The sequence below is a fragment of the Sturnira hondurensis genome, unplaced genomic scaffold (genome assembly GCF_014824575.4).
Source record: "Sturnira hondurensis isolate 20B ecotype Veracruz unplaced genomic scaffold, ASM1482457v3 Scaffold0022201, whole genome shotgun sequence".
Classification (NCBI taxonomy): domain Eukaryota; kingdom Metazoa; phylum Chordata; class Mammalia; order Chiroptera; family Phyllostomidae; genus Sturnira; species Sturnira hondurensis.
Window position 1 is genome coordinate 7,206,778 of NW_028094832.1, and position 22,696 is coordinate 7,229,473.

The following is a 22,696-nucleotide window of genomic DNA, read 5'->3' on the forward strand; positions in this document are numbered from 1 at the left end:
TTTTTCAGAAACCATTCAAAATGGCTATGATAAAATATAACTAGTAAGAGGCCATTTGACAGTATAGTAATTCACAAGCATAGATAAAAGCAGGGCTTATTTATTCAACGAATTAAAATCTTCTATTTATATTTGATTTACTGTATGTCATTTTTAAAATTGTAATAAAATTCTGATATTTAAAAAAATCAAATTAGGAGAGTATGTAAAGCACATACAAAGCATTTTGCATGTGTTCTCTCCTATGATGCTTTAGGAAGTTATCAGTAAAATTATTAGTTAAAAACCCCCTAAAATTTCTATTTTTATCAACTCAGGAACAGAAAAAGCTATCTGGACGTAGAAGAGATTTTGCCTTGGTCCATGAACATCAGAGACTGACATTTTCAGTTGAAATTATACACAGAATGGAAGTTGGTACCATTTTTCCATCTACCTTATGATGTGAGCCCTTTGCAGGAGACAGTGTAAGCAGCTTGAAGCAGACAAGTCCACCGTGACTTGTTGGCAGAACAGCGATGTTCCCTGAGTTCAGCCTACCAATGTAGTAGCACTGTCCGAAGCCACTTCTAGTCTCTTTTCAAGCACATATGAATTATTTCATGTTTGTTATACCTGACCCTGAATCCCCTGGATTAATTATTGTCACATGAAACAAGATGAAGGATTTCTACTCGACAGTTTGCCCCTCCCTACTCTTTTCTGTTTAACAATAAAACATAGCTGCTAAGGAAACTGCCATCCTCACTCAACTCAGCAACATTCCTGTATCTGTTTTTTCTTGATCAGGAACAAACAATTAGTAACAAATGAAAGAGATCATTACACCAAGTGCCCTTTTAGATCACCCCAATTAAAACTTTAGTTTAGCTGTATTTTAATTCTAAGATACCAAATTCTAATTTTCTGCTCTGATTGCTCTTGTTGACTTATCTTTGAAAAATGCACTCTCTGTGCGATGTCTAGAGATTATTTAGCAAGATGCCAACATTGGCACCACCTAATGTGTTGATTGGTTGTATTATCAGTAGCTGTTTAAAAGAAATTACTATTAAAGCATCATCGTCCTTGGCTGACAAAACTAGTATTTTAGTGTTCTTTAAATATGAAGCAATCATTATGAATAAACATGTCGGAGAATACTAAACTGTAACCCTAATTTGTGTTATTTTATATTAATCTTTCTTATAAAGTATGAAGCTGCTAAGAACATTTATGTGTACTGTTTCCTTTTGTTACAGTTGCTGCTGATAGAGCTAATGGTAATACATAGCCTATCCTGCTGATTACGTCGGAAAAATATTAGCTTTTAGGATTCACTACCCTCTGGAGACTACTTATAAGCTGTATAAGATTAAGTTTCCTTTTTAGATTTTAAATCAGTACATATCAGTAGGAGTCCAGTGTGAACAAATGTCCACACTAAAGCCAAACCGATGCATATGCAAAAAATACGTTCCTGCCCATGATAGTCCACTGCAAAAATTACAGCAAACTAATGAAGTGGCAGTGCAGCAGGGGGCTGGGAAACGCTACAGCGAGTGGTGCTCATAACAGTGACAAATGATCGGGACTCCATTGTAACTGTCTGTGGTGACGGTCATTTCAGATTTGTATAACTTCTGTCAGTTTTCTGGGCAGACCACATGCCAAAAGTCATGCCGGACACTGAGTCTCGTGCGCACATGAAGCACACAGCAACATTCTGGGGTGACAGTGTGAGTTACAGTCAGAGACACAAGGTTTGAAGTATACACTTTTCTGCAAGGGGAGGTCAGTTCTCATGATCTTGAAGTTGGGTAGCCACAATTCTTTCTTTTTTGTAATTGTTATGCTATTACAGATATTCCATTTTCTCCCCTATGCCCCCCTCCCCCCACTTTCGTAGTCAATCCCCAAACCACCGTCCTTGACCATGGGACAAGGACAATTCTAAAGAAATGCATTTTAAGTTTATTCTATGGCATAGCAATTATAACAGACAATTGTTTATTGTCTTCAAATTTCCTTCCCATAAGTGAGGCATAATAGTTGTCACGACACATAAATATTTTTGTTTTCTAAAATAATCTACTTTGTGAATTAAATTATTTTCATAATTTTTCAGAGAAAGTATCACTGTATATTCCCTTTAGAAAGATCACTGTTGTAATTGATCTAACAATGTTTCAACTATTTCTAATATAACCTAGAAAGTACAAATCTCTGCTTGTATAAGAGGACCTTCAGTAATACTGATGTGAAAGAAACATTTCTTAATACATTGGTTAGATCAGAGAGGAAAAGTTCACGTGGTCCGTGTTTGTATTTTAGGTGAGTTTATTTCAGAATTAGATGGTAAGTAAGATTCCTTGCATGTCTCGGAAACACGTGGCAAAATTTGTGCTCAATAGGGTGACTCCTAATGAGAGTGATGGTCCTAGTCAAAAGGGATTTTTAGTAATCACCCATTTTAACTGAAACCTTTCAAGATGAGAAAGTCAAGGTTCATGAAGGTCAGGTGATTTGTCCAAGGTAACAAACTAGTGAATTCACTGAACCTAGATCAGAGTATTGAACCTTATTTTTTCTTTTTATGTTTTTTTATGGAATGTGGGGGGGGGGTATCTCTTTAAACCAGGAAACTTTGTAGACAGAAAAAATGTATGCTAAGAGAATAGTGACTGATTCATTTTTCACAGTTCTTGTAACAAAAGATATAGCTCTATGTGGTTGAACGTTATAGTGAATATTCTCCAAAGCGGCTCAATGAGAGACCCTCCATCAAAAGCTCTTCCAGGTGTGAACCCATCCTGGGATTCACAGGACCAGCCTGGCAATATGGTGGCATGGGCTCTGAGTCAGCCCGCCTTTGTTTAAATTCAGACATCACTGACGGTGTGTAACTTTGATCAAATAATTATCTGCCTCTATTTTCTCCTGTGTAGAATGCTGATAACAACAAAATCCATTGGGTAGGGTCAGAAAGAAGAGTCATACAATGTTGTATACAGTTAGCATAGAGACTGACCTCTGGCATTGTGATTTATACTAAAATGTCCATATGTTTATATGCTCTTTGCTGGCACTTAAATCCCACCACGGGTGGAATTCCTTAAGTGATAAGAGCAGTAAAGGTAAAATGCGGGGTTTTGTTGTTCATAATAAGCCCCCTTCAACTACATCTGAGTTGACGTTATTAAGATCTCTTTAGGAAAGCCCCGAAGGACACAGGCTGACTGGGAGGAGAACCCACGCTGTGATTAGACAGCTGGAAGTCTCAGTCGTACCCTCCAGACTTCTAGGGAGGCCGGGGGGAGAGAAGTTAAACTGATCATGAGTGGTGAGTGATTTAATCCGTCCTGTCTAGGAAGTGAAACCTCCAGAAAAACTCCAACGGGAGAACTTCCGGGTCGATGGGTAACAGAAACAGCTAGGTGGGTGGTGTATGCCCAAGGAGGGCAGGAAAGCTCTGGCCCCTTGTCCATGCCTTGCCCCAGGCATCACTTACATCTGGCTGTTCCTGACTTATATCCTTTTATAATCAACTGGCAATCCAGCAAGTAACACGTTTCCTGATTTCGGTGAGTTGCTCTAACAGGTTAGCTGAACCTGAGGAGCGGTCATGGGAACCTCTGATCTATAGACGGCTGGTCAGAAGCACAAGTTACAGCCTGGACTGTGGCTGGCACCTGACACGGGGGCAAGAGCAGTTTCGTGGGACTGATTCTCCAGGTAGACAGTGTCAGAACTGAGTTAAATTGCAGGGCACCAGCTGGTGTTGCAGAATTGCTTGCTGTGGGGAAAACTACAAGACATTTGATGACCACAAGTGTCAGAAGTGAAATAGTGTTCTAGTAGAGTATTTATGGTATCAAATAGTAAATACGGTAGGGACTCTAGATTTTTAAGAGATTAATACTATTCTTTTTCTCATAGTAAAATGTAAGAACAACATATGTGATCTCAGCTTACCCATATTTGGAAGCCAGGGCTCTACTTTGTTGTTTTAACATTCTTTGGGGGTCTTTATTTTTTTGTGTAATTCTTCATATAGAAAGACTAAGTGAACCAAACTCCTAATATATACCCCCTTACAGAGGCATATGTCTTCAATGCTAGCCTCCTCCCTAGCTAAGTTTTATGTTCTTTACTCTTATGTAATTTCTACTTTTTACTTACTTACCAATTCTTATTGTAATATTTATAAGTTATTTAGAAGAATGTATGCACTAAGATAAACAATGCGCATTATATGTTCTCAGATATATGTACATCTAGATCCTAGCTATGATTTATTCCATGGAAGTTCAGATTAATAATACTGGGTAAAATTCTACTCTGAGTGTGTCCAACTGGTTGTCAGTGTTTGAAGAGGCACATGTAGTAAACTAACATTAAATTTCCAGTGTCCTCACCTGGAATCTCACAGAGAGTTCTCTATGGACATATATGAATAACAAAGCTATAAAAAAAGTCTTCTGACATTTAAAAACATAAAATGAAATTTCATATAAGACAAAAATGTTAAAAACCTTAAAAGCAAAATGGAGAATGCATCATATCTCTCACTGAAATGAAATTACTATCCTTTACTGTAAATATATTTATTCATTATTGCTTTTAATTTCTAAAACACTCAAGTTTCAAAAATGAGTTAAAAAATTGGTTGATATAATATATATATATATGTGTGTGTATATATATATATATATATATATATATATATATATAGTGCTCTTCCATACTATATACACTATATTTTAAAATACTAGTATATAGTATTATTCTACAGGTCCTTTTTTAAAGCACAAAAAGATTTATGAAAATTCAATTTTTATAATATGTCATGGCAGGAACATCTGTAATGACCATTACAAATTTAAAAACTGAGAATTATTATAGAATATTGTGAAGTTAAATTCTTGAATATTATTACAATTACTTTTTAAATGTATTATTTTGAAGGTTCTAAGAAAAATAAACTTTATGTACATTAAGTTTAAATATAACAATATGCCTTGCGTTTCATTAAAATACCAAATATGCATAAGAATTTCATACATGAAATTGTATAATTTGAAAAATTAAACATTCCCAATTCAATTTTTCATTGCTATCCTGATAAAACACCTCCAGAGAAAATATGGAGCTTTAAACTTACCACACCAAAAATGTTACCATCGGGACATAGAAAGCAGAGAGACCGCAACATGTGATTGAAATTGCAGAGGAAATTGAGGTAGGCAGAGCATAATTACCAAAATTAGAATTTGGACAGCAAACACATTTCTACTGTATGCCCAATAAGCCGGGGTCATGACTGTTTAAACATGCTATACCATTCCAAAGATATTACTGTAACTCAGGAAACATAGTAAAAGAGCTAGCTAGCATCAATGAGCTTCTGTAAAACCATTACTAAGCATAGATCCAGTATCTCTGTGTGTATATGTGCATGTACATATATATTTCATGTGTGTCTATATATATATATATAAAACTGTGCATGAAACTCTGTAAGATTTTTAATTATTATTTTACCTTAGGTATACATATGTGCATGCCCATAGACATATATGTAATATAGACATGTAAATATATACCATCTAATCTATAGTCATATTACATATATGTCAGACTATATTGGACAGCTATAGTTCATTTTTAATGATGTATTCTTATTGTAGGTATCTTAACATTATCAGTGCCAGATCCCCATGATTTTGAACTAGAAATAATTTATTTTTCCTTGACTATTATCCTATCAGCGGCTTTTGCTAAAATATGTCCTCAAGGCTGTCTGGAGGTTAGAAAGGAGAGAGTATTAAATCTAGAAATAGCTTCAATAAAATAAATAATGTCTAAATGTATATATTACAAGACTTTTTGTTTCCTTTTTAAAAAGGAAGGTTATAGTGTGAGGTGATGTGGATAACATTGCTAGACTGGGGTCTGGGGTGGGTGAATACTTCTGAGTAGGCAGTATTTGTTTTAGAGACAGGGGTTCACACAACAAGAGTCCATGTGCAGACCTAACCTCCAGGTGAGTGGGCTGGTTTCATGCTGAAGACACTAGACAGGTTTTCTCCGCTGATGTTAAAATTAAATGACCACTTCCCTGGTTATGGAGGTTTGAGTTAGTGAAGACACAAACTAGATGAGAATTTTAAGTAGATGTTTTGCTTCCTCTTTGCTTCATATGAAGTTGTAGACATTAAAAAATGAACCATTCCCTCACTTTTCATAGTGCAAATTCAAAAGTTTGAGGAATATTTTGGGAAAGCATTTAACAAAAGGGAAAAACTATAAAACTCTACCTCATAGTAAACAGTACTATGGGTCAAATTTAGAAAAAAGTTTTCTGTTTACTTTAACATATAATCAACTGTTTGGCCTTGATTAAATTGAGGCTAGATTGATGATTTATTTCAATTACTGAGATATAAAACCTTTAAGTTGAATACAGTTCTGGAGACTCTAATTACATTAGTATTAAAAATGCCATATTAATAGATGAGAAGATATGTTACATTAAAGGCCTTCTGTTATATCCTTGGAGAGGTAAATAAAATTAATTACATTTCTACTGGGAGAAAGTTTAATATGCTAGGAAATGTGTACAGAAAAATATCACTAAGGATGAAGTGCTAGAGTAAAAATTTAAAAGTATATATTACCAGCACAATATCAACAAACACATTCTTACTACTAGCTGTTCCAGATATGGGGAAGTCCCCATCTGGGGTCCACATGATCACTTCATGTGTGGGCAGAAAATTATGCTTTCTTTTATCCCACACACTCTTATTATTTTGGCTCCATGCTCCATGTTATTGTTAACTGCAAGTATTTTTGATTCATAATGTACTGTACGTAAAATATACATCCTGAGGACTACATAGGAAATCCGTGGAAAGTTTTGTATGGCTTTTTGAAGTCCATTCTTTGAAGAAATCCTATTAACTGAAACAAACTTATTTATGAAGAAGAGATTTTTTCGGATTGTTTTATACTAGACACTTACATGACTAAACATATCATTTCCTCACTGGAAGGCCAACAGTGTAAAAATAACTAAATATTTATTAGAACGAGTGTGCTGTCATTTAGTAAATCAGACAAACTTAAACATTTAAATTCTTCCCATTAGTCAGCAATAAGGAGAACATTTAGGCAATATGATTTTTTTAAGGCCCAAGTCATTTTCATCTAAGTTTTTATCAAGGCTTAATATACATATTTATGTATTTTTAAACCAATTTGATTAGTGTACTAAGTTTCAAATCTTTTTTCTTCATTTTTAAAAATTTAATTATTGTTCAAGTATGGTTTTCTGTCTTTTACTCCCTTCCCAGCCCACCCCTCCCAGTGCTCCCCACCTCCCTCCCATTTCCACCACCCTCCCTAGTTGTTGTCCATGTGTCCTTTATACTAGTTCCTGTAAATCCTTCCCCTTTTTCCCCTGAAATTCCCTCCCCTCTCCCCTCTGGTCACTGTCCCCCTATTCTCTATTTCAGTGTCTTTGTTTTTATTTTGCTTGCTTGTTTGTTTTGTTGTTTAGCTTCCTGTTAAAGGTGAGATCATATGGTATTTGTCTTTCCACCCAAGTTTCAAATCTTAAATTGCTAGAAAATGTTCCATGTGATGGTTTAGTCAAATTCATAAATGGATTAAACTGGAAAAGCATGAATCTGGTACAAATCTTCAACTGGGTTTTGGGTTTTCTTTCTGCCAGATCGCCAGAAGGCCTACCTGTATGTTGGTCAGAAGGGTCTCTATGGACGACAGTCCATCAGGAAACAGAAAAGGAGATGGAAAGCCCGGAGGCAGCGGCTGTCCATGCCCAGTGAGGGAAAGTTTGTCCAGGCTGTCTCTTGCGGTGGGTGTGGAGAGCGGGGTCTCATCTGTATGTGATTGAAACAAAAATATAGAACAAGTTACGCTTGTCTGTTTTTATTAGACCTCAGTAATGGCTTCCCTAGTGGTTTCCAGAACATTTATTGCAAATTGGTTCCTGCTATCAGGAGAAAATGCTTTCTGCTGAATTTTCTTTAATGAAAAAGCTGTGGAGATACAACAAGATAACATTAATGAGTAACTTTATAAGCCTTTTAAATGCAGTCTCTAATGAGACTGAGTTTACAGTGCCATAGAATCTTTTTAAAACAAATATTATCTCATATATAGTTGTGATAATATATTCAGGCTGACTTTATGGGCACCTTCCCAATTATCTCATTTTAGCTTGTTCTGTTTGGGTTGACAATAGAATCTTTCTAGAGCTTCATATAACAGAAATACTTTGTATATTAGGATGTTTCTTTCTCAATTAACCCTTCCTTTATGTCAATGATTTGTTCAAATACATTGTTAAGAAATCTACAAAACAATATACAAATAAAATCATTCCACAACTAAAAAGAAAGATAGAATCAAATATAATCTTTATAAATTATAACTAAATTGTTCAATGTCCTTAAAACTAAAGGTCTAATGCCTTTGAACTTGAACACCCTTTGCCTTAACATTGAATAACTAGCTTTTTATTCAAGGAAAGGGGTTCTTTAGAAGGGTAAAATAATAGAGCTTCCATAACAATATTTAAAAAATATATAAAACCATCTAACATAGATTAGTCTTTACGTAGTTTATGGAATAGTCTTCATCATTTTAAGCAACTTGGGATAATGCCCCAACACAGATTATTTTTACTATGATAGTGAAATCTTTTTATTCAGTTCTTTATTATGTTTCATTTGAGACAGATACAAGTTATGCCTTCTTTTAGTTTATTATATCACAGAGAAAATTTTACTTATGGCTGAATTCTCAATTTTATGAATATTTTCTCATTTGACCCCAGGAAAATTAATCAGAGCAATGTGTTTGCACAGTCCTGATACTATCTCTCAATTTTGCAGGTGGCTAAAAACTTCAGCACAATTTCATTTATGCTTATAATTTGATTCCATTGTTCTTCTCAGTCATTCCTTTATTTTTCATTACAACACCTAACCACACAACACGCTTTCCAATTACCTCTCTCTGGGTCAGAAACACCATGGAAGTTGCCATACTACTCTGCCTCTAACTAATGTCAGAACACCCTGAATTCATCTGCCTCTCCTTTCCACATTTCTCCCTGTTGAACTAGTTAAAGGGAAGCAAGGTTGGAGAGGAGAGCATTGAACACAGGCATTCTATTACCTGAACTCTCACACTCACTCCCTCCTCTGCAGTTGCCCCTTCCCGTCCCTCCTGTTACTTTACTGACAGATTGGAGCAGCAGGCACTAGAGAAAGAAATGGAGTATGCAGCAAAAGAAGGATTCGTTGTGTCCTTCTCTTCTTTTTTCTTTTTATCCCACTTGTCAACAGGGTTAAAGAAAGACAGCAGTGCATGGCTAATATGATCAAGGTGATCTTGGACACCGTTTGCCTCGCCGTCATAAATTACTCCTCCAGACCAAGGCTGCTAGTGTTTTCTCATAATATCTCTGAAAAGGCGCTTGTTAAACATCTATGTGCATGTGAAATTGTTTAAGAATGAAGAGCAATATTTTCTGATCAGCATCACCTTAGCTGTCAGATGCTAAAGAAAATGTGGCTTAATAGATCATGTGGATAATAATTGCTTGTCTCTTGAAGAAAGGCATAGAACCAGATGACCACCTGAGGTTACATTCAGCTGTAGTCTGAGGCTCCCCGATTCTTAAAGGTTGTCCAAGAAGAAAGCACACATGTCTGTATGCACACACTCACACATGGAATTAGAAGTTCCATCCTCCCTCTGATTATTTAAATTTCAATACATGTAAGCTTGAATATGTTTGCTTGTTGTGTGGATTACTTAAATCGGCCATGATACATGCATTTATGTAGCCAATATTTACTTTACAAAAATGATGTGCTAGACACTGGGGATAAAACCCTGAAAATAAAAACCCACAACCTACAAGCCTCCAGGAGCATTTCCAGAGTGGCTAATCCCAACCATCAAGTAGCTAATTATTATAGTTAGGAACGCATTTTGTTTTCCATCCTTATTCTATTACTACTCAACTTTTCCCAGTAGAAGATCAAAATTGTTCTCTGTGTGTGTACATGTACATTTCATGTTTTTTCTGCAGCTGCTTCAATGGAATGCTTATCTTGGTTGACATGATCTCAGATATATGTGAATAGACTATTATTTTGTATAGACTTACTTGATTGAATTTTATCACTTATCATTTTACATAGTGGAGGTACTATGTAAGTTCACTTTAATTCAATACATAGATAACATACAAATTTAGGGCAGCATGACTGCTTAAAAACTTTGAAGGGGTTCTTAAGCTCAATATGCATTTTTAAAAAGAAAACAAACTGATCAAAGAACAAACAAACAAAACAAAAATATTTGGGGGGCTTTAAGACCCTTCTACCTTGGAAAAAATGTCATCTTGTGGCAATTAACATCATAGAAAGTCTCATTTAGTCTTCTGACAAAGAGTAAAATTGAGAACACAGTTCTTCCTTTTAAAATAAAAGTGACCTTTGATATCCTAAATGTTCTAAGAAGATTAAAGCAAAAGTTCGAGAGACCAGACAACATGGAAGAGAGTTTTGACATCACATAATCTCCACTGACTTCAAACAGTGAATGATGATGAAGCACAAATTCACAAAACACCTTATTCCAATTTTGTCTATTGTACCTATTTTTTAAAGTTTTATCTTTAAAAGAAAGTTGGCTTGTCAGATGCTATGATCTTTGATTATAGCATTTGACAATGTAATCTGTTTTTGTTCTTTAATATGGAAAAGTTGCAAGAATTGTGTGAAGAATTCCCTTATTCCCCTGTAGTCAGTTGAATGATAGACACAATATATGGCCATGTCTAATCCCTGGAACCCAGTAATGATATTTGTAAAACAGGGTTCCACACAGACATTACTAAGTTAAGGAGCTTGCGATGGGTAGATCACGCTAGCTTTAGCATGCTCCCTAAATTCAATGACCAGTGTTTTTTAAAAAGAAAGTCAACGGGAAATTTGAGAAAGACACAGAGGTCCACAGAGGTGAGAAGGAAACAAAGAGAAGACCGAGACAGAGATCAGAATTTCGCAGCCACAGTCGAAGAATGCTGATAACCACGGAAGTGAGAAGAGGCAAAGAACAGATTCTCTTTTGCAGCCTCTTGGAGAAAGCTGGTCCCCGCTGACGCTGTGATTTTGTACTCCTGGCTTCCAGAACTGTGAGAAAATAAATTTCTGTTGCTTTTAAGTTACCAATGTTGAGGTCATTTGTTATAACAGCCTTAGAAACTATTTCAATTTTTTACCCAAATTCACTATTTTTTACTTTTAGCCACATTTGCTTTTACATGATCTCTCTGGTTCTCTTTCTTGTTCTGGGAGTACATGTGTTTGAATCATCTTCCCGTTTTAATTCTTAAAACTTCACTGCATATTTCACAAGGACCAGGGCATACTCTTCACAGTATAAAATTAACAAGAATCGCATCTATAGCACATATATAGTTAATCAAGAGTCTACATTTATTTTCATTATCTGTGAGGTGTTTTAATGTAAAATCAATATCTTAATGTATTTGACAAGTACTTCAGGAGTATTTTCTCTTGGCATATAGTAGGCATGTTGTAGCCCCTAACATGGCCTCTCATCATTTCTCCCTATTATTATTCATATTCTGACTAGAAGTTTCCCCTTAGTCTGAACCCTGTGGAGGTACAGGTAACAAAGGATTGAAGCCTATAAAAAACCAAATTGGCCTGAAAGCGGATTCCCCTAACCCTGCTGAGGCCTTATATTTTGTTCATTATTAAATGTATTGGGGTGACATTTGTGAATAAAATTGTATGTTCAAGTGTACCATTCCAGAATACATCATTTGGCTACTGCATTGTATTTACCACCCCAAATCAGATCTCCTTCTAAAATCATGTATTTGACTCTCTTTACCCTTTACTCCTCCCACCCAATTCCCCTGTCCCTCTGGAAACCAGCATACTGTTGTCTGTGTCCATGGGTTTTTGTTTGTTTATCTTGTTGCTTTAGGTTTTATATTCCATATATGAGTGAAACCATATGGTTCTTGCCTTTAGGCGACTGGACTCATTTCACTTAGCATGATATTCTCAAGATCCATGCATGTTGTCGCAAATGGCAGCACTGCATCGTTTCTTAGGTCTGAGTAGTGTCCCATTATACCTGTGTTCCACCTCTTCTTGGTTCCCCAGTTGAGCCTTTAATTGCGCTGCAGCCCCAGTTGTCAGCATAACTTCAAACTCACGAGTGGCCTTAAACCAGAGGTGCCCAGCTAAGTTGCATCCAATTCTTGATCCATAGAAACTGAGATTTTAAACACTTGATGGTCTCAGCCACTGAATTTTGGTGTAATTTATTACACAGCTGTGGGTAACTAAAACTGTATGTAACATATTTTTAGTATTTTGGGATGCATTAAGAAAATCACTTCAGGTCCAGTTTATTTCAGCTACTTTGGAAATGTAACAAATACAAGCTTCAATTTCCTAATTTTTAAAAAATTAGCAGGTTGAATGAGACAAATTTTAGTATCACTCATATCTCTATTATTTCTTATAAAAATTCTTAAAATTGATTTAAGTAGAGATTTCATCAATATTGACTAGAGAGTGGTAATGAGTTGCTATTATTTCTTATAAAAATTCTTAAAATTGATTTAAGTAGAGATTTCATCAATATTGACTAGAAAGTGGTAATGAGTTGCTTTCAATTCAGAAATGTCAGTACTTTCTTAATTACAAGTTCCAAAGAGTTATGAACATTTAGGTAATATTTGAAGAAGGATAATTCACACAAACACCAGAGTTCAGTGCTTGTCATTGATTACTTAAGTTTACAAACTTGCAACTGCGTGGTTGGACCTGAAGACTATTCTGCTAAGTGAAATAAGCCAGTCAGTGAAAGACAAACACCATATGACCTCACCCGTATGTGGAATCTAATGAACAAAATAAACTGGTGACAAAATTGAAACGAGGGCATAGACACGTGAGACAGACAGCTGTCAGAGGGGAGGGGGGAGAGAGAACTAGATGAAAGGTGAAGGGGTTAACCAAAAGAGCCCGTATGCACAACCCACTGAAACAGACAACTGTGTGGTGATGGCCTGAAGGAAGGGGGGTGAGGGCTGAGTGGAGGTGGACAAAGGGGGGGAAATGGGAACATCTGTAATAGTGTAAACAATAAAAATGTGTAAAAAATCCTTCAATTATTTTGCCTTCATTTTATTAAACTGGAAAATACTTCAACCACCTATGAGACAAGCATTCCCAACACCTGGAATGGCAAATTAGATGCAGCGAAAGGCATATTGATCTGGGAATAAAGCAAGCACTTTGAAAGCTGCATTAACTAGGTGCTGTTTTGTAAAGCCCTCCATGTCCATAAGGGACCAGCAGTTACGTCAGCACTCAGAAGAGTTCTTGCTATTTGTAAATTCCAAAGGAAGAATGATTCTTAACTTTCAAGTATTTTTGCATTTTAGTTCAGTCACAGGAAACTACAGTGGTTTTCTAAAGGAGAAAATAGAACAGCACATATTACAATATAACACATAATTTTATCTTTTGACCAGAGAAATCTATTCACTAGATTAACATATTGATAATTACATAATAAATATTATGGTGATTATAATGACATATAATCAGCTACCAGCAGTTAGAATAATAGACAAATATAAAGAAAAAGCTTGAATGGAAGAGAAGAAAAACGTCTTAAAAATTCAAAATCAATACAGTATAAAAGAGTATTATTTCATTCTTCTCATCACTTCATTTAATGGTTTTACTCATATTTTAAAGTCACTTATCAATAAATGACTATCAGTAAGATTGATGACTCTGTAAGACAAGCTTTTTTCCTCCAATCTTATCAGACATAACCATTTAGCAGGATATCCTAAGGAACAATGTTGTTTAAAAAAAATAACGGACCTCTACTTTAAAATGTTTTCTTTCCTGTTAATAAAATCTAACTCAATTGTTATTTTCACTACTAATCCCTTTGGGTTTGAATTATGGTTTAAGCCACTTTCAAATTCGTGTGTGTGTGTGTGTGTGTGTGTGTGTGTGTCTTTGTGTCTTATGTCTTTTATCACATCATAAAACCAATACTAAAACAATACTCCCTTTCAGAAAATGATATAGTCCAAATGAATTCACATTTATTCCTCTTGATGTGGAATAGATAGTAATATTAAAATGGGAAAAACTCTGTATTTAAATATTTTACAAGTGATCATAGACTTTGTATGATAAAACTCTATTTGTATACTAGCAAAGTAAATAAAATGTTAACATAAATTTTGAGAGTATGACGCTTTCTATACAAAAGTGAATAATTACTCATAAAAATATAGCTTTTTTATTTTGTTAAATATACATCACAATTGTACAGATAGCTAAACTTACTGGTGGTTTTATAAGCTTCTCATCCACATTATTGAACTAGAGTAAAGGCATAAATAATCTGAAAAATCCAGGATTGGTGTTTCAAAGAAAGTTGAAACCTATATTCAGATATAAAACACAGTCATTTTAATTGAGCTCAGCCATAACCTCAACCTGGTTCCTTCTGACTCCAGGGACTCTGGGTTTAATTTGGCAATAGAAACTAAAAGTAAAGGTGAAAAATATAATCCCAGAATATACTCATAAATCATTATATGGCCATGTAAATTTTTTCCTTTTTATTTTTATCTTCTTAAAAAATTCCCAAAATACCACATTAAAATTTATTCATATGACTTTTACTCTTCTTATAAAAGTAAGAGTAATTCTTACTTATAAAATTCTTATAAAATTTCTAGGCCTATCATGGAATGAAGCTATTTCCTATATGTAATTTTAAGCCCATTTTTCAAATTTTGGACTCAAAGTTACTTTAGAAATTTTTATAATATTGTCTTCATAATGTGATACAGCTACCTCATTAAATGGGATAACTGGAAAAATGAAAGGCAAACTAAAGTAGATTCAGAAAATGTGGGTTCAAGTTCAGGCTCACCAAGAACTAGCAAATAGTAAAGCAAATACTCTGTCTTTTATGTTCTGTGAAACTCACTTGATTTATTTATTAAAGAGATGATCGCAAACTCAGAGAATTACAGTTTAAATCCACTTATATTATTTATGTAAAACTGCTTTGCAAAATATAAAATGCTAATAAATACAGAGTATTAATAATTAAAAAACTTAAATATATTAAAATTTTCCTTTGTGTAAACTTGGCTTCAAAATGCCATGGAGAAATCCTGGTCTTGTAGCATAAGCCTGTGGTTTCTATGTTATTTACCTCTAGTGAGGCTGGTGATAAAAATATATAATGTACACTAGATAATAAAATTACTGCTATATGTTATTATAGTTGCCTTATCCAAAACAAACTTGAATTAGTTTGGTGAACAGTTAAACTTAATTATGATGGAAATAGCTTGAGAAAGAGGACAAATCAGTTTATCAGTTTCACTTCAGGGAGCAGGATCCACAAGAAATAGGTGAGTAGGTTGCGAGGAACATCAGACACTTAAGAGGTTCCTTGGATCCACTTGAATGAAATAATATTAGAACTCTGAATTTTGAGTTTTGGTGAACGAAGGAAAGAAAAGATTGAATATGGGAAGGAGATCATTGTAGGTGCATGTTTGGCAGGATGTTGGAGATGTGGAGATGTGCATCTGGTAATATAAAAAAATATAGCATCCTGGCTGCTGTAGCTCAGTGGATTGAGTGCAGGCCTGCGAATAAAAGGATAACGGTTCGATTCCAAGTCAGGGCATATGTTTGGGTTATAGGCCAGTTCCCAACAGGGGATGTACGAGAGGCAACTATACATTGATATTTCTCTCCCTCTCTCCTTCTCTTCCCCTCTGAAGATAAATAAATAAAATCTTTCAAAAATATATCAGATATGCATTTGGTATATAAAAAACATATCAAATTCACAGTTCTGCCTAATTTAATGCACAAACCATTTATTACACGTATATGCAACTTTCACCTTTATCTGTAGTTCTTAATGTTGGACTAGTTCACCTCCAAGGTCATGATGAAAGTCAGGGAGTATGCCTTGCAAGGAGAAATAGTCTCAGATCCCTAACACAGAGACATACTTACTAAGGCTGTGGAAGGAATATGTGAATGAGATGGGAAGAGGCAAAAGCAGGAAGAGAGCAACATGCAGAAACGAGGAGGACGTAGTCGTCTCTGCTCACCCGAGGTCACACCACATTCATGACGGCAAAACTAAAAATTCGTTCTCTTGGAAAACCACACTATTGATTACAAGGCAATTTCACAGACATTATCTTGGCTTATGAGGAAGCTCAAGGAAGAAGAGTTTAAAAATGTATGCAATTAGAATTGTAATAATGTTAAGTGCCAAAGGATTGATTCAAATGGCACCAAGTGGTTCTTTAGAGAAAAATAAGAGATTATATTTAGACCATGCAAGCTGAAAGGAGAATAAAAAAAAACTAAAATCTTCATGGCAAGGTATGCTTGGAATGGGCATTGGGTAGTGGGGAACATGCCAACACTGTGAGGGCCAGGGTTTCTATGAGGAAACCACATAGGGATAGTAGCTGAGGGAAAATAGGGACCCTTAGTGTCCTAAAAACACTTCATCTTTTTAAAGGGAAAGCCTATTTTCTACCACTATTCTCAAAAGACAGTCTTTAATTTCTGACCACTCTGCATTTATATTTTGAAGAGGTATATACAGGGGAAACTCTAAATCAATCTACATAGTTAATATTTTCACACTTGGCCTTGACAGCAAACTCATCACCGCCTTTGGCAACCAAGAAGATAGAACTGAAGTTCACCCCTTGGGACTGCTTGGCACAAATGGAATGGCGTCACTCATTAAACACGGACACAGCACACACACACACACACACACACACACACACCTCTTGATTTACCTTTGAAACATTTTGGGTGGCTTGTTTCTCAAGTCATAAGTCATATGTGTTTATGAAAGAGCTGGTCTAGCTTGGGCTGAAAAGATCCACTTAATTGACCTTTCTGCCTTTTCCATGACCCTGCCGGTTGAACCTCACTGCTGATATTGCAAGTGGGTATGGAAAAGCATTTACCGAAAGCTGCATAACAGACACAGCTGTATTTCCAAGGCTGATGTTTTGCATATCTGCACAGTAGGGCCATTAAGGGTTCTAAGAGCACAGCGGAAACAATCATAACATTTGTTTTTAGATGACTGACTCAGGACATGTACACCAGGCTTTATATAGAAACTGTTTTTGTTTTATTAAGGGACTGTTTGCCTGTTAGTGATAACATCATTAAAAATAAATGAAAGGGGGCTGGTAAAATGCTTCCCAAAAGCAGAAACCTAATTAAAGGTGATATGCCTGCTATGAGGTTTTTGTTTTGTTTTGTTTTGTTTTAGGACTCAAAAATAGAACAAGGTTAGTTCTTTCTTATTTTATAAAGCCCAAAGAAGACCTCACAGTGAAACATCACTTCTGATCTAATTTTCTATTTCTGTGTACTTTAATAATCTACTTTACAGTCTGTGCTTGCCCACGGAAAGTGAACTAGTTTTGTTCCCACAGATAGCTTCATCATGTCAGAGCGTGTGAGAAAGAAAATCTGATGGTTCAGCTCAAACAACAAATGCACTCTCCTTTTAAAGCAAATTGTATGGGTGGTAATATATGCAGTAACAGTTGTTGAAATCATGCACACACAAACATTTCATAGTCCTAAAAGACCACTTTTGAGAGCCTGAGTTAATGGTGAACAGGAAAAAAAAAAAAACACTTCCAAATCACGGTTTATAATTTCGGAGAGAGAGAGAGAGAGAAAAAAAAAGTACTCCCTTTCATTTTTAGGGGTGGAGTTACTCTAATTTCATGGATGGTGGAAAAAGCAGGAAACTGCATTCCTTTGATAACTCTGCCCTTATTGTGCTGTGACCTTGGCCAATTTACTTAAATTTACATCTGCCAAAAAGGAGTTTCTGAAATGTGCTTGGAGAATTTTCGGGGGGCGGGGGAAAGGAGCTGTCACATAAATCCAAGGCCTTTTCAAAATTAGTATTGCTTTAGAGGCAAGGAGAAAATGCAGGGAAGCACGGGGCGCCCTCAGAGGGTGTTGCAGTTTGATATTCTGGTTTCTTGTCACCTCCGCACAGGAGCTCTAATTCATTTCTGAGTCTCCATACTGACGATGAGTCTTATTGCTAAGTGAATTAAACAGCACAATTCTCAAATTATCCTCTGGAAATGTAAAATAGCTTTGGCAATGTGGACTATTTAAACTCTGATTTGCACATGGGTTTTAGACTAAAATTATTATGAAATTATAAAAAAATGTAAGATATCTTTGGAAATCATTTGGTATAAATTCATTCAGATGAAACAAGCCCAAAAGTGATTGACCCAATGGTTTTCAAATGTCTATGAGTTCTGATTTCTTCCTGTATTATAGGTTCTAGTATCAGTTTAGAGAAAATGGAGAGGAAGGATATTTTGAATAGTTCCAAGGCCATATATACTGAGACCATACATACATGTATGACAGTTAAGAAATCTGAAGCCTGGCAGGATATTTAATAAATACTAAGAGATTTTAGGAATCATAGTGGTAATATGATTGTGAGTTAAGGAAAAGAGTTCTTTATTTTTAAGAGGTGCACACTGAAAAGAAATAAAAAATATTTACAGATTAAATAAAACATGTTTGGGACTGGCTTCAGAAATACCCGGGGGAGATGAGAATGGGATGCAGAGATGTACGAAGCAAGTCTGGGCCCGAGATGATCACTGTTAAAGCGGAATCATGGCTGGTCTATGGGGCTGCACTCCCCCATTCTAGCCTTCTGCTTGTTTGACATTTTCTGTAATACAATGTTTATCATAAAAACTAATGGCACTCAGTAAAACTCTATGAACACATTCTTCTTTCAAAAAGTCGGAGGCATTGGTATGACGATGATCATCATTATTATTGTCAACATAATTAGCATATATTGAGTGTTTTCTATGTGTGCAAAGCCATGCTCTAGGCAGTTCACATGTGTTAACTCATTTAATCTTCACAATAATTCTGTTAGATAGTCACTATGGTTAAACTCAATTTACACATGAGTAGACAGAGGTAAAATAATGTAATTAACTGGTCAAGATAGCTTGGCTAGTAAAGAGAGGAGCCAAATTCAAATCCCAGTAGCCTTGTTCCAGAGCTTACAATCCTTAAACCCTCAAGGAATAAAATATAAATTTCTATATGCATTTGAAAAATGTATTGGATATGTGCTTTCAAATGTGCACAAGAAACGTGTACTCCAAAAAATAAAATAATTTCATAATTATTTTATCTCTGAGGAGAAGAAAACCAGCAATTCTATTTCACTTGTCATATTTCACTTGTTCACTTTTTCTTGGTTTGTACATTTATTTTCAATTACAGTTTATATTCAAAATTATTTTTATTACTTCCAGAAGTATAACATAGTGGCTGGACAGTCATATACTTTACACCATGTCCTCCCTGATATTTCCAGTGCCCACCTGGCACCACACGGAGTTATCATGTTATTACTGACTATATTCCCTGTGCTGTACTTTACATCCCCACGACTATTTTGTAACAATCCATCTGTCCTTCTCAACCCCTTCACCTTTGTACCCAGCCTCCCAGCTCCCCCCATCTCTGGGAACCATCAGTCTGTTCTCTGTATCTATGAGTCTGTTTCTGTCACTCCTCCATCTTAATCAAAGCTTAATTTACTCCTTAAAATTTAGCTAATGGTCACCTGTCTCCACCTGTCACACTTGTGGTTTAGGGAGCAAAGGTATCTATCTTAGAAATGAAATTCCAGATTATCTCCACATGGGATTAAAGAAATCCAACCATGAGGAAAACAGACATTTAACAGCAACTCTAACTTTAAGTATCTCCCATAGATACCTTCCTATGAATTCCCTCAGTCTACATCTCCTCCTAATGCCATACATACTAACGAAGCCTATACTTTCCTGGTGAGAAATATTTAACCTTGAAAACATCACTTTTTAAAAGACCTAGGCATCACATGTGGTGAAAGAGTAAGGCCTCCTCAAAGATTCTTAAAATAAAAAAAATGTTGTCTGAGAGAGTCACTTCAGAAGGAGTACGTTTCATACCTCACCCATTTATCAGCTACAATTAAACCCTGGATCTTGCCTCAAACCCTTCTGCATTTGTCCCACATTAGCTTCCAAATTCCCTCATTCTATAACCCTAGCCATGAACTCACTTTCCACCATATAAGAGCTTTATTTAGTTTTCTAAGTCACCCTTTCTCAGTCTCAGACCTCCCCCCTCCCAGACTCCCTTAGTGTGCTCCCTTCCATTGGGAGCTCCCACAGTTCAGGGACTCTGCCCAGAGAAGATGCTGTGCACCAGACCGCCGAGACCCNCAGCTACAATTAAACCCTGGATCTTGCCTCAAACCCTTCTGCATTTGTCCCACATTAGCTTCCAAATTCCCTCATTCTATAACCCTAGCCATGAACTCACTTTCCACCATATAAGAGCTTTATTTAGTTTTCTAAGTCACCCTTTCTCAGTCTCAGACCTCCCCCCTCCCAGACTCCCTTAGTGTGCTCCCTTCCATTGGGAGCTCCCATAGTTCGGGGACTCTGCCCAGAGAAGATGCTGTGCACCAGACCACCGGGACCCTGCCCTAAACTAGACATCAGCTTGTTGGTCTAGATAAATTAATGTTTGTAAGTCTTATAATTTACTAACCATAATGACTCGTTCGAAGCTGCAGGTATGTTTTAATAGGTCCCTGCACTCCCACCTTACCTTATCACAATCTCTTGAGACCAGGAATGGGGCACATGAATGTGAAAAGTTTCCCAAGGTCAAACATGATGTGCTACTGATACCAGCCTACACGTTCAACCTCACCGGCTTAGAACAATTCCTTTTCCCCTCTCCCACCCACTGCAATCCATTACTAACACGTTTTACCAGGACTATTTCAAAAGATTGAATTCATTGAAAATTGTCCACCAATGTGGTTCTTTGCAAGTTTGTTCTTTAAGTATATTTAACATGAAAAACTGAGAGGGACGGAACTCTGTCCATCTTATTCCCCTGTGTAACCTCAATGCCTGGCACATATGGGTTGATTGGTTGAATACCTGACATAATATATTTTTCAGTGGCTTAATTTGTGCTTACATTCTTTGTTCTTATTAATAAAGATAAATTTCAACTGATGTTATTTTACATTTTAGTTAGTTGAGTCTGAATGAGAAACTATATAACAAATACTTTCAGTTTGGGATGTTGCCTTAGAAATGTGAAGCTAATATATAAACATTATTTACAATATTGAAAAATCTATTTTTTAATTCCCAATTGAAAAAATAATAACTAAATGCAAACGGGGTTACCCAGTGCACAAAAGGGACCAGTGAGTAACTAAATGCAAACGGGGTTACCCAGTGCACAAAAGGGACCAGTGAGTAACTAAATGCAAACGGGGTTACCCAGTGCACAAAAGGGACCAGTGAGTACGCATAGAAAACGGTAGGAGTTGATTCATCTCTCCAGAAGCACTGTTGGCTGCTTCGGGCTGTCACGGATTTGCCATGACCGAGAGTGTCTGTATGAAGTTTGATAAGCATCCTGTCAGGAATAGTGTAAAAACTAGAAATTGATAGGAGGTTAAACTACATGACCTTTATATCCCTTTTACTTATTGAGATTTTATGACTCCTTCCTTAGAAACTAACTGCTTTCTTACAATGTCATATAAAAATGCAAAGCAGAGCACTAATTTTTAGGATTTAGGGAAATGTAAAAAGTTAAGAGTGTATGCTTATGTCATTGTCAGCATTCTTCTCTTGGTGAGAAGGGGGTTCTTCATCAGCACAGCTGTTATTCTGCAACCCTCAGTGCATAAAAATATAATGCAAATTCCTGGACCTTCAATAAAGTTTTTCAAAATTGATTTCCAATATATAACTGCTTGGTGTTTTGTTGAAAAGGGAAAATGGCATTGTTAGATTAATAAAATTGTGATTACTGGTGTTTAATGTGTTATATTTCAGAAAAACACATATGTTGGTCCAAGAATATCAAAAAAATTGAATACAAAAATGAGAAATCTTGCTTAACTTTTCCTTTATGACCTTTTAAATATTAATTTGCAAACTACATGCTTGAAATTTTAAAGTCTCTTTTAAAAATTCAAATGAAAAACACATTAAGCAGTTTTTTCATTAAAGTATTTCCTGTTTCCTCCTACTTTACATTCTACCTGCCCAATAGTACACATTCTGCCCCACTTTACATTCTATCTGCCCAATAGCATGAGTGCGTCAGATGAATCTTATCTGGGAAGAGAATGCATGTTAGGGGAACTGAGGGAAGGCAGCGTGGAGGAGACCCAGAGAGTGTGAGGAGAATGACTGGTGGAAACGTCACGAGAAGTAAGGAGCCAGATTTGCACAATCTCTCGTAGGCCTGGACATGCAGCTGTGGTGCACCACGTTTAAGATCAGCTGGACACGGGCAATTGTTCTATAGAAATGGCACTTCTTTCTAATCATGTTTGTCTCAGGAGAATATAGAACTTTTACTCTGTGTGACCACGTGACTATTCAGTCTCCTGGAATATTCTGTCCAGTCAAGCT

General features: G+C 36.0%; 1 protein-coding gene across 1 annotated transcript in view; it reads right to left on the reverse strand.

Moving 5' to 3' along the window:
* Positions 1 to 22,696, reverse strand: part of DACH1 (dachshund family transcription factor 1) — a 403,566-nt gene that overhangs the window by 37,500 nt on the left and 343,370 nt on the right. The window contains exon 7 of the mRNA XM_037034760.1: positions 7,735 to 7,886. Within this exon, the coding sequence (XP_036890655.1) occupies positions 7,735 to 7,886 (152 nt within the window). The remainder of the gene's footprint in view (positions 1 to 7,734; positions 7,887 to 22,696) is intronic.